General features: G+C 36.0%; 1 protein-coding gene across 1 annotated transcript; it reads right to left on the reverse strand.

Moving 5' to 3' along the window:
* Positions 1-227: 227 nt before the first annotated feature.
* On the reverse strand, positions 228-10098 carry LOC147079249 (LIM and senescent cell antigen-like-containing domain protein 2). The gene is made up of 6 exons (XM_085949229.1): positions 9833-10098; positions 8474-8615; positions 6125-6241; positions 3997-4138; positions 1268-1467; positions 228-1160 (listed from the first exon to the last, which is right to left on the reverse strand). Exons 1-5 carry the CDS (start codon positions 9844-9846, stop codon positions 1289-1291), a joined length of 594 nt encoding a protein of 197 aa, XP_085805355.1. The 5' UTR covers positions 9847-10098; the 3' UTR covers positions 228-1160; positions 1268-1288.
* Between the last annotated feature and the right edge of the window lie 1279 nt (positions 10099-11377).

The following is an 11377-nucleotide window of genomic DNA, read 5'->3' on the forward strand; positions in this document are numbered from 1 at the left end:
GTTAACTTATAATATAAATAATAAACAAACTATACTTTCAATTGTTACCTACTAATAAGGCCACTGTGAATTATATTCACCATCAACTTTAATAGTAAATTAATTATAAAATAAGATTTGGATAGATTTAATTCCTTTAGTGTTCTCCATATGTATGTAACGTGTTGAGTCATGGACCCTGAGCACAATGGAGCGGAAGGCATTTGATGCCTTCGAAATGTGGTGTTGGACAGAGCATAGGATGAACTAGTCAATAATCCAGAGGCTACAGATAAAGGAATGGCTTTCAACGCATTCTGGAGTTTTTTGGACATATTATTTGGCGTAAAACGGATAACTCGGAGAGACTGGTGGTTTAAGACAGTCTCCAGGAAAGGCGATGGAGAGGAAGTGCGTCGGCACACTGCAGCAACCAAGTGAAGGAATTTATTGCGGGGAGGCCTTCGCCTCCCCTTGAGAGAAGCAGAGGATTGAGGGGGTGGAAAGTTATGATCGCTCAGAAGATGACAGAATTCCAATACAATTCTCAGCCATGAGGGAACGACCAAGAAGAGAATTCCAGAAATGGTCTAACTGACAATGTAATGATAGTACACGATAGAAGAGGAAAGAGGCGACGTGCTGTGAACGCCTGAAGAGAATTTCAACCTAGCTTGCCAGTTCTTCAAGCCAACCAGATTCCGGCGTTCTGGAAAGCCGCTAAAAACTATACAGAGTATATACGGCAGAATTACGGGATACTGACGTGACCTGTAATGACGCAAGAAGACTGGCAAGTGAGTATGTGGTGTCCCACATAAGGGGCAGACATGGTTAAAGAAGAAGAACAATATAATTTAAATGTAAACACGGGCACGGAAACGTAATATATCTTATTCGATTGTATTACAAATCAAGGGTAAAAGGTGAGATTTTAAAGTTATCTTGCAAGATTTCTTGGATTTCATTGCAGAAGGCGAGTGCATATTTAATTTTCTAGTCATTGGATCGTTAGGCACTTAAGTTGTATAAATAAATCAATTTGTAAAATTCTCATTTTAATAAATTGAATTATGACACTTTCATAAATGTTACCATTAAGACGATAAGGCACGAAACAAGTCATTATAATTGTCAAAATAATTCTTCGATTACAGGCAATCTTCAGACCGGCATTTAATCTGAAAATAATAAACCAAAAAGTAATATAAAGTATAGTAAAACATTTTTATAAAATTCCCAACAATTAAATATTACTTAATGTACAGGAAAATAATGCAACATTCACCTTTCATATGCGATACGTCTCTTAAGAGACGGATTTCTTGGGTGCATTCTCATGAGCACGTCGAAGGCGCCGGTGCATCTCATTGGGGAAGCGTCCGTAGCACTGTTTGCAAATGGACTTCTCAACGCACTCATAAAACTTGCTGCGTAGGTTGAGATGAGTGTCGCACACGCACCAGGCCTTCTTCAGGGCGGTGAACACTGCAAATACACATGTGCATCATAATAATATCTTATTCGACTGTGCCGAGAGGGTTGTGGAATATTTGGGATGGATTCCAATAAGCTACTTAGTCGGTTAACTGATCCTGAGATCCCGGGGTTGAAGATGAGGGAATTCAGAATAAGGAAGCAGAGATGGTGCAGAGCAATCGGTGTTCAAGGAGGCCAGGGCTCGCACCCGGGTGTATAGTGCCATTAATAATAAAAATAAAGAAGTAAGACATGAAGAATGTGATATTTTCTAAATAAGAAAATACCTATATTAAAATATAAAAATAGTTGCTCAAAACAAAAAATGTTCCAATTACATAACACTATATATTATTTAATTTGTAAACATATCAGAAAAAATCTTTAAAAAAAATATACCCACCGGATTCCGGCCAATGTGCCTTCCAAGATTTTATCTAATAGGTATGATGCTGAGGTTTCTATGAATTGTGTATGTTCAATAAAGAATGTTACATTCTTAAATATTGTGAATTATTCATTTACATAATATTATTTAAACTATTTTTTTTATCATAGGAGATCCTGACGTCGGTTATGAATCAAAGTAAGTACCGATTATTGGTACCTTGATTTAAACCACAAAAGCCGATAACCAAAATTAATGCAATTTGTTAAGTAATTCAGATGTATGAATATTTGCCGATTTTGTTGTAATGAGGTAGGACACAGGTGGCTCAATGGTAAGGTACATTGGCACAAATCTGATGAATACAGGTTCGATTCCCGTCCGGTGTTATATTTTTTCAATGATTTTTTCTAATAGGTATAGGTAAGGTGTTTTCAAATAATGCCTTGTTACTGTCCCATTTATCTCAAATTTAGCACACTATTGTGTGTAGATCACGCAGCCTTTCATCACACAGAGAATGAAGAAGTGACGTTAGACCTGGTTCGGCTACAAGCTATAGATCAGGGGGATAGGGCACACTTTTATATTCTAGGATCGACTAATTGATAAAATTATTTATGGCGATCGACTGATATCGCTTGTAATAATAATTATAACACGCGAGAACAATAAAAACCCATTTTTTTATAATTCAAATATGTTTTTTGAAAACAGATATTTTGGTACAGTTCGGTTATGAGGAATACAGCGGAAAACACATTTTGAAAATACCCGATATACTGGATTATTTGTTAGTTTGGATTAGTTTACGTTAGGTTTGGTTAGGTTAACCAAACAAATAATCCAGTATATCGGGTATTTTCAAAATGTGTTTGCCGCTGTATTCCTCATAACCGAACTGTACCGATATTTTATACATATAAAAAATAACGACACAAAAAATCGAATTAACGAAAATAATATTATATTATTATGTCTTTCACTTCTAAAAAAAATAAGTAGGCACACATTAATTGTAATTTCGACATAGTTACACAATTTACCTGTATATCGAATATTAGAAATTTTGTGGTAGCCAAGTAACATGCAACCCTTCGCCAAGTAACATACTTAAAATAAATTCTATACATGAATTATCATTTAATTACATCAATAATCATACTACATCAAATTGCATCGCACAGCCATGTATTTTAAAACTATTCGAGAAAATTTGTGGTTTGTGTTTTTCTCACTTAACTGGTCGACCCGCTACGCCGGGCCCCCCTCAGGCTAGAGCCCTGTCAGACCCCCTTTGCGGGAACCATGCCTGCTGGTGTATAATGCAATGATAACTGATACAAGTGGGTATTGCTTCCTAATTTTTACATAAAGTAATAAACCCAACATGATTCCCAAACCATTGCAGGAGCTCCATCAGTCGTTACCGATACTAGTTTATAAATATATCTTCTCTTTTGGATCGTTCCATCATTGGTAAAACTGTTAATAATTCTTCTGAAGCAGACATGTCTTTAAAAACCAATCGAATTAAAACACATAGGTACCTTGTTGTGCAATATCCGTGAAATCTACCGATTCATCAAATTGCAATGATAGGAATTTACATTTATTTTATTAATGTTTTCCTGTAGAATTTCTTCCAAGTTTAAGCTCATTACTTGTGTTCTTCGCATGACTGTATTTCTTGATAATGATATGTAAGAGAAGAGATAAAAACTAGCGGATTTTAAGAGCTAGAACATCGAGTAGTTTTGACTGGTTTGCACAACAAATAGTACCTACAATAATATATTATTATGTCCGCGATCGACCAAAAATACCTTCGCGATCGACGCACTGGCCATCCCTGCTACAGATGTTTCGAGAGAATTTCAACCTAGACTGCTTTGTCCCTCAAGCCAACCGGATTCTGGCGTCCTGAAAGGCCGCTAGATACCATATACAGAGGGTAAATGAGCTAAGGGATACTGGCATCACATGGGAAGATGCAAGAAAGCTAGTGGGCGATATGGATTCTTGAAGGCACATTGTGATATCCATATGCTCTAATTAAGGAGCGGCTATGGTCAAAAGAAAAAAGAAAGAACCGTGAGCATTTGAATTGAATCACCTTAATTAAGAATATCTATAAATGCACTTCTTACCATCACCGACGATAACTTGGTTGCAGACGAAGCAGAGGTTTTCGAAGAGCATGTGGTAGTGCGTCTCGCAGTACGCCAAGCCTTTCTTCTCGTAGTGGCGATGGTCATGGAAGGGTTTCTCGCACTTGGCGCAAACAAAATGCTGCAATCAGATCAAACCAAAGATGTTCAAGTGAAACTCCCTTTTATCTGGATAAAATCTTCAGATTCGAAAATAAACCTATACAAATGGTTACGTTACCATGGCGAATAATTACAATCTGCAAGTCATTTTTCGATCGATTTTTGAAGCTATTCGGTAGTTATTTTAGGAACCGTCAACAATACGTATCGTACGGCCTTTATCAGTCACAGACCTTTTACACATTTTCTGGTGTCCCCCAGGGCTCAAACTTAGGGCCGTTGCTGTTCACGATTTTTATAAATGACATAGCATTGGTAATAAAAAATGCTATGTTTTTGTTGTTCGCTGATGACTTGAAACTCTTTTTGGAAGTTGTCACCTTGGACGATTGTCGTCAGCTCCAACTTGATATAGATAATGTATTAAATTGGGGCAGGCGTAACAAACTAGAATTCAATATTGATAAATGCAATCTTTTATCGTTTACCAGAGCCTCAAAAGTGTTGTTTTTCCAATACTCGATGCATGGCAGAGTTCTGTCACGAATATCATCTGTAAGGGATCTTGGCATTACGTTTGAGAGTAAACTGACATTTATTAGCCATATAGTTACCATTTGTAACAAAGCGCTTAAAATGTTGGGCTTCGTCATGCGTACTTCCCGGGTCTTTTCAGATGTTACGGTATTAAAACTTTTATTTAATTCTTTAGTTCGAAGCAGACTTGAGAGTGGGTCTATTGTTTGGGCACCGCACCAGTTGAAGTATGGCCTTATGGTGGAGAGGGTACAGAAGAAATTCTTGAGACTCCTTTACTTGAGGTTGTATGGATACTATCCGTGGCTTTATCCGACTGACTTTCTCTTAGGCATGCTTACATACTGCAGTCTGCAATTTAGAAGAAATCTTTATTTAGCTACGTATTTTTTTCGACTTATACAAGGTATAAATGAGAACTCTGCCATTCTGGGCAGTGTTGACCTGTGTGTCCCTGATAACTATCTTAGAAATAGAGACCATCAGTTGTTTATTCTCCCAAGGTGCAGAACCAACCTGCCACTGGTAATGCCAATTGGAAGAGTGATAACTATGTTCAACGAAATTGCTTCAGGTGTTGATATATTCCACCTACGTGAGAATGAGTTTAGGTCGATGTTGTTTTATAAATTCTTAAAATAGGGTCTGCTTAACTCATCCGGTGTACTTCCTTGTACCTATCTAATTCATCTACTGATATATCTCTTTTTTTTATGTAATACTGTTATATTTATATATCTTTGTTTCTAAATGTCATGTTGTGAACGTCTTAAACTTATAATTTGTAATGTCCACAATGTTAAAAAAATAAATGAATTGAATTGAATTAAGGACAGATTTTATTGTAGCAAACTTCAAAAATCAGATTATGACAGGTTTGCTTTCTGATTGTTAATGTTTAGTATTTTTTCGCCAGTCCCATTTGGAGACCTTGGTTCATTTAAAGAGTATTTTTCTGAATCCATAGATGTATTTAGCTCAAAACTGCCTACATCTGCTTACCAGCAGAGATTTTGCCTGATTTAGATAAACCACCGCATAAAATCACAAATAACAGTATGTACACAGATAGGTAATCATAGCAAGACATCAACAGCAGACCGCCATTTTCGTTTCTATTTACGTGTACAGTGGTGAAGAGTGGAGGTAGACAGTGGAGTTCCGACAAATATAGTGTACACTAAACTTCGTGAATCGTACTTCTTTGTTTTCATTGAACTAAGTATACAAATTGCAGATGGTGTTGGATAGTTTATAAAATTCAATTAAGCACTGCCTAACCAAACCATAATAGATGAAATTCTAAAATCATGAATGCTACTGACATATACATATATTCAGTGCTGCCTGATTTATGTTCATGGTATAATTATTATATATTGGTCTAAAAAAGTTGTCTATTGTTATGACAGATTATAAGTATGCGAGATAAAACAAGAAAATAAATGCAAAGTTGTAAGAATCACACCTCAACATGCCAGTGCTTTCCGAGAGCGGTGACCACTCTCTCCTCGATGGGTCTCCTGCAAGCTCCACAAATCGGAATGCCCATCTTGTCATGGCAGCGGAGGCAGTACAGCTCATTCTGATCAGGAAAAAAATATATCATCATAATGTTCTTTCTTAAATATTGGCCGTTTGCAGCCAACAGCGACATCTGATAAAACACACAAGAAGCAAAGAGTACAAAATATAGTTACACCAAAGAAACAATAGATGCACGACTTGTCGATAAAGTAGTAAACTGCAACACCTACTTATCAGTGACAGCTTACCAATTTATTTCGCTCATTAGTCATACTGTCGTGAATAGACCTATTACAAATGCTCCTTCTCATTCCTTTAGACTATAAATTGTATCAGTGCAAAAATAAATATAATTTCTCCAGTGTTTTTATTAAAACATTAAATCTTCCGAAATTATTTTGTGAATAAATTTAAGCTAACAACTTTAAATCTTTACTTTCAAAAGCTTGCATATAACAAATCCTCAAAAGCAACCTTCAACAAAGCTCAGTAGAAATGGTATGGAGCCACTGTTTTCATATATTTAAATTGTATCACTAAACTGATCAAATTGGTTCTAAACAAATTTAAGACATAAGGTGAGTCGGGGTAAGTGTAGCTACTAAGATATCTCAGTATCTACTACAAATTGGATGATGCCATCTATGGAAAGGTGATAGCAAAGTCACCGATTTATAAAAATAATCAGAAATGGTGTCGATACCATGTTTTTTGAGGTGACTACATGGATTATTCTCCAGACGACATTTTGAAGTCGACGAGTGAGATGGTAGCTGTTACTAAACTATTTTTTAAAACACGGAAATCTGCACATTATGGTTGTAAAATTTGGTGAGTATATGTGTTTTGATACCCTGCTTCACGTGTTGTTATCGTTTTACTTATTGATAATCATTTTAAAACTTTAATCGAGTAGACACACTTCCCCCACGAAAGTAAACGCGTGGGGTAAGTGTGCCTTTGCTTTGTGCCACACTTCCCCCATATATTTTCTATGAATTCGCATACTCATTATTTTAACTAGTGATGGGACACGACGCAATATTTATATCGATCGAAAAAATGTTCACAATTGAAATAAAATGTTTATAATTTTATTGTTATAGTTTTATGTTAGCTAAGTAGGTAGGTACTCGGAAGAGTGCATGTGTTTCAATTTAATACACAAGTTTTTAAAATAAGTGCTTATCTAACATGTGATAATAATTAATGAGCATTTTTTCCACGTATAAGCGAAAGACAGATAAAGGAGCTTACGACCAAGGAAAATTACAAAAAACAGTTGAATGAGTAAAAAAACAGGATATGTCATATGGATATGTATAATCATGTTTACGAAAGAAGACAAGACAGTTTTAGCAGAAGTACAATATTACCCAAAGAGAATGAAACATCTTTTGCAGAAAATTTGCATACGTTGGAAAAGCATGTCTCACAAAAAAATTAGTCCTCAAATTAATTGGACAGTATATTAACGAAAATAATATTAACACACCGTTTAAAGTCGAAGTACCCGGACACAATTGGTTTATAGGTTTTATTAAAAGAAATAAGTTATTATTTAAAGATGATGGATACTAAAGCCCTAACGGCTAAAATTATTAAACATGGAACATGCTTTGCCCACTGATTCTCTGAATGCTGGTTGACCAAATTCAAAGGAAAATAAAATAAATTGCGTGGCGCGGGTCACACGTTATTCCCGAAGCACCGTTCACGGCCGACTGAAGCCACTCCAGCCCGCGCCGCGCTACTTTCGTGACTTTATTTTTTGTTTTAGTTACCGCTGCCTGTGCGATGTTTTCGTAACGAATCTGGCCGGGTGGGCAAGACAAAAGCATGTTCCATGTTCCAATTACTTGCGATATTGTATTCATAGATATTTTGAATAGAACCCAACCCGCAGACCATAGGTAATAGACAATATTCTTATAGAAAATACACAGTGCCAACCACCAAAAACACAAAACACGTGAGCCCAAAATGTATAGGCATGTAGAAAATGATAAAAAACGTTCATTGAGACATGCGGGTGTCGATGTAGCGCGGTATGAGTAGGGTGACCTCATTGTTGTTCTGGTGATTTCGATAGATTTGACGTGACAATGTTCGTTTTAAGGGTTCAAAATGTGCTTGCGCCAGTCTGAGAACATTTTAAATACCAAGAAAAACGACATTACATACTTTTTTCCTAGCGGCAGCTTACTGTGACAGCACATAAAATTATCATAATGTATTTGAACCTTTAATGTTTCACATAAACAATGAGCTGTATTGGGTTGGTCATTACCATGTCGTTGGCAGCGTACCCTGGACGGCTCTTGACCTCCTTGGCAGTGTGGTCGAGCTCCACATTGCAGGTGGTGCAGGTGAAGTGGTAGCCATGGTGCACTCTCCCTCGGAAGCGGAGAGGGTCTCCGTCGATGATGTCACTGGAAAACATCCGAACATTAGATTGAACGGTTCATGGTAGAAGCATTCCGTTGAAAAATAACCCCATCCATACCAAGGCTAGGATACGAAGCTGTAAATTTCGATTGTAGTGCTTGTTGTAAAAAAGTAATGGATTAAATAATTTGAATGAAATATTCAATCGCAAATCTTCATTTACTGCAGACAGGTTACCGCATTGCATTTGAAGATAATCAATAACTGGTACTACCATTGTAATTCGCAATTCAGTGTCCCGGCCTTTAGAGTTGACCTAATTAATATATAGTAAAACCTCGTTAATACGAATTCCACGGGACCGAAAATCTAAAATAAATTCGAATTACGAAATATGAAATGTATGGAGCCAAAAAAATATACGAATTTAAAAAAAATAATGTTTTCATTAATTTCGTTTACGATCATAGATGTGCCTACCAAATTTCCGATACAATTCTTTCAAAGTAAAATCTGTGCAAATACCATGTGTCATTAATCTATTAATTGAAGTAATATAGGTAGGTATTTACCACCATGTGTTGAGCTAGAATTATAAAAAAATATGAAATATTTATTTTTCCAATTTGTCAACACAATTGTTTAGCATTGATTCTCTAGTTTTATAAATCGTGCCTCCTTCTTCTTGTCATTGTATGGAGCATTTGACAGGTTGTGAAAATTGGTTAACGTCAAAAATGCTCTGCGCTGTATAGTTTGTATTATTTCCGGCAGGTTGGCCACTATCGTTATCCTATGCATGCGCATACACCATGCAAGTTCCATCTATTGCGTGAAAATTCAGAGCCGCTGAACTTTTTCGATCCATGCATGCAAGCTTGCACGATAATACGTACTGAGAGCAGCAAATCCATGAACGTGTAAACGGGGACTGGGTTTTAATTCCTCAAACAAATGTGGTAGGTACCTAACATACAAGACTCGATATAGAAATTGCACTGTATCAGATGATACTTAGACAAGGGGGGAAAAATACTCTGTGACAATATACGAACCGGAAGATGTTTGAATTCATCGTGAATAGTATCCCTCAAACTTAAGCGGAATAATATTATGTTAAAATGTCCAAGAATTTGATAGGACGGCGTTTGACAGGGTGAAATATGTAAGTAATATAATATGTAATGTACCAAAGCAACGTATATACAGACTGAAAACTTCAATGGATGGTCAATTAAACGTACAAAACACAATAACTAACCTGTACGTTTGCATTGCTCATAATGATGTCTTTAAAACACAAGTTGTGAAATGATTTGGTATCGAGGGTGGATGTCATGTCATCGAATGTGACCAGACATGTTCTGCAAAACTTTTGACATATTAAATTATCTAGACATACCGACATGTTGCCGTTTTAATTAATTATAGTGTTTCTTTCCACTTTTTGTACCAATTCTAGCAATGTTGGTGAAACGAAACATAATAATACTCATAATATATAACATGTTTATTTTCACGGAGTTGCCATACGTGTGTTTGAAAAAATAATAATCAATTTATTCCCCAAACATTTATAAAATCTTTTTGTTAAAAAAGATTTTCATCATGTAGGTAGGACGGAGTTACAATGGGAAGCTAGAGATTAGACGGTTTTTCATACGATATTATTCGCTATTGACTCTGAAGTCCCTTAAGATGTTGATCGTATTTTTTGCCTTGTGTTCTTCTGTGCTGGCCCTTTTTTACCCATTTTTCTTCTCGATTATTCACCTCTCAGGTTGCTCATCTTGTTTTACCGGCTGTCTTGTTTTAGTCAACAAGAATAATAAGACTTTTAATGGTAGGTAAAACTCCTTTCATTAAATTTTATTTTGATATTGTGTGGACGAAGTGAGCCACAAGCAATATTATAATGTCTCGGCTTATTTTCTAGCGGTATTATAATTCATTAACTATTAATATTTTAGAATAAATCAGAGAGCGGCATATTTTACCCCAATTTCCGGTACCGCAAAAAATCATAAAATATTCGTTAGCCATTAAGTTTGTTTTCAAAATTTGCCACTAGGAGCGAAATGCGAATTCCAACACAAATGTTGCTAGATAAATAATATTACCCCATTATACGGATATTTTTATCATTTACCATCAGCGATTGACTGATGTGTATTTACGTAGGTAGCTAGTTAAATGATGTTGATTGCAAGGCTTTTTTGTAATGTAACGCGGTGGAACGGCGTTTCGGCACCTTTTTGACAGTAGGTATTGTGTTTCAAAATAAATTAGACGAAACAATGTTCGCACTTATATTATAGTACAAGGTAATTTTCCTGAATCATCTTATATAAAAAGACAAAAGTATCTGAAAGACTATCGCGTTTGATGTATTCTATTATCATTTCTTCAAGTGAATGTGAACGCGAATTATTACCGCAATATAAGAGCTTCGTTGAAGACCAAAACAGTCTCGACATTTTTTTGTTAATCAAACTCGTCGGACCACATTCGATACTTTTCGATCCCAAAATAGGTTGATCGGTGGTTACTCAGTGGAAGACATTCGGTTTCATTCATTCATTCATAAGACTAAGAAAAGGAATCGAGACGATTTGCCAGACAAAGATTGGACTGATCTTTGGAAATCACCATGGCCATTACAAAGGGCCTCTAGTTCATCACAAATTTGCTCTAATCATAATTAATTATGATGGCGCTAATTTCCTTCAGGCGTATTGACATTTTAAAATATGTGGTTGGGTAATTGCATTTTTTGGTTATTGTTTGTTGATACACTGAATACCCT

This window comes from Rhyacophila brunnea, unplaced genomic scaffold (assembly GCF_057557595.1).
Source record: "Rhyacophila brunnea isolate RB1 unplaced genomic scaffold, BYU_Rbru_1.0 scaffold_10, whole genome shotgun sequence".
In the NCBI taxonomy this organism is placed as follows: Eukaryota; Metazoa; Arthropoda; class Insecta; order Trichoptera; family Rhyacophilidae; genus Rhyacophila; species Rhyacophila brunnea.

Coding starts and splice junctions, on each gene's coding strand:
- LOC147079249 (XM_085949229.1), bottom strand. Junction 6,242..8,473: donor GGTACGCTGCCAACGACATG/GTAATGACCAAC, acceptor TTTCCTGATCAG/AATGAGCTGTACTGCCTCCG. Junction 4,139..6,124: donor GAAAGCACTGGCATGTTGAG/GTGTGATTCTTA, acceptor ATCTGATTGCAG/CATTTTGTTTGCGCCAAGTG.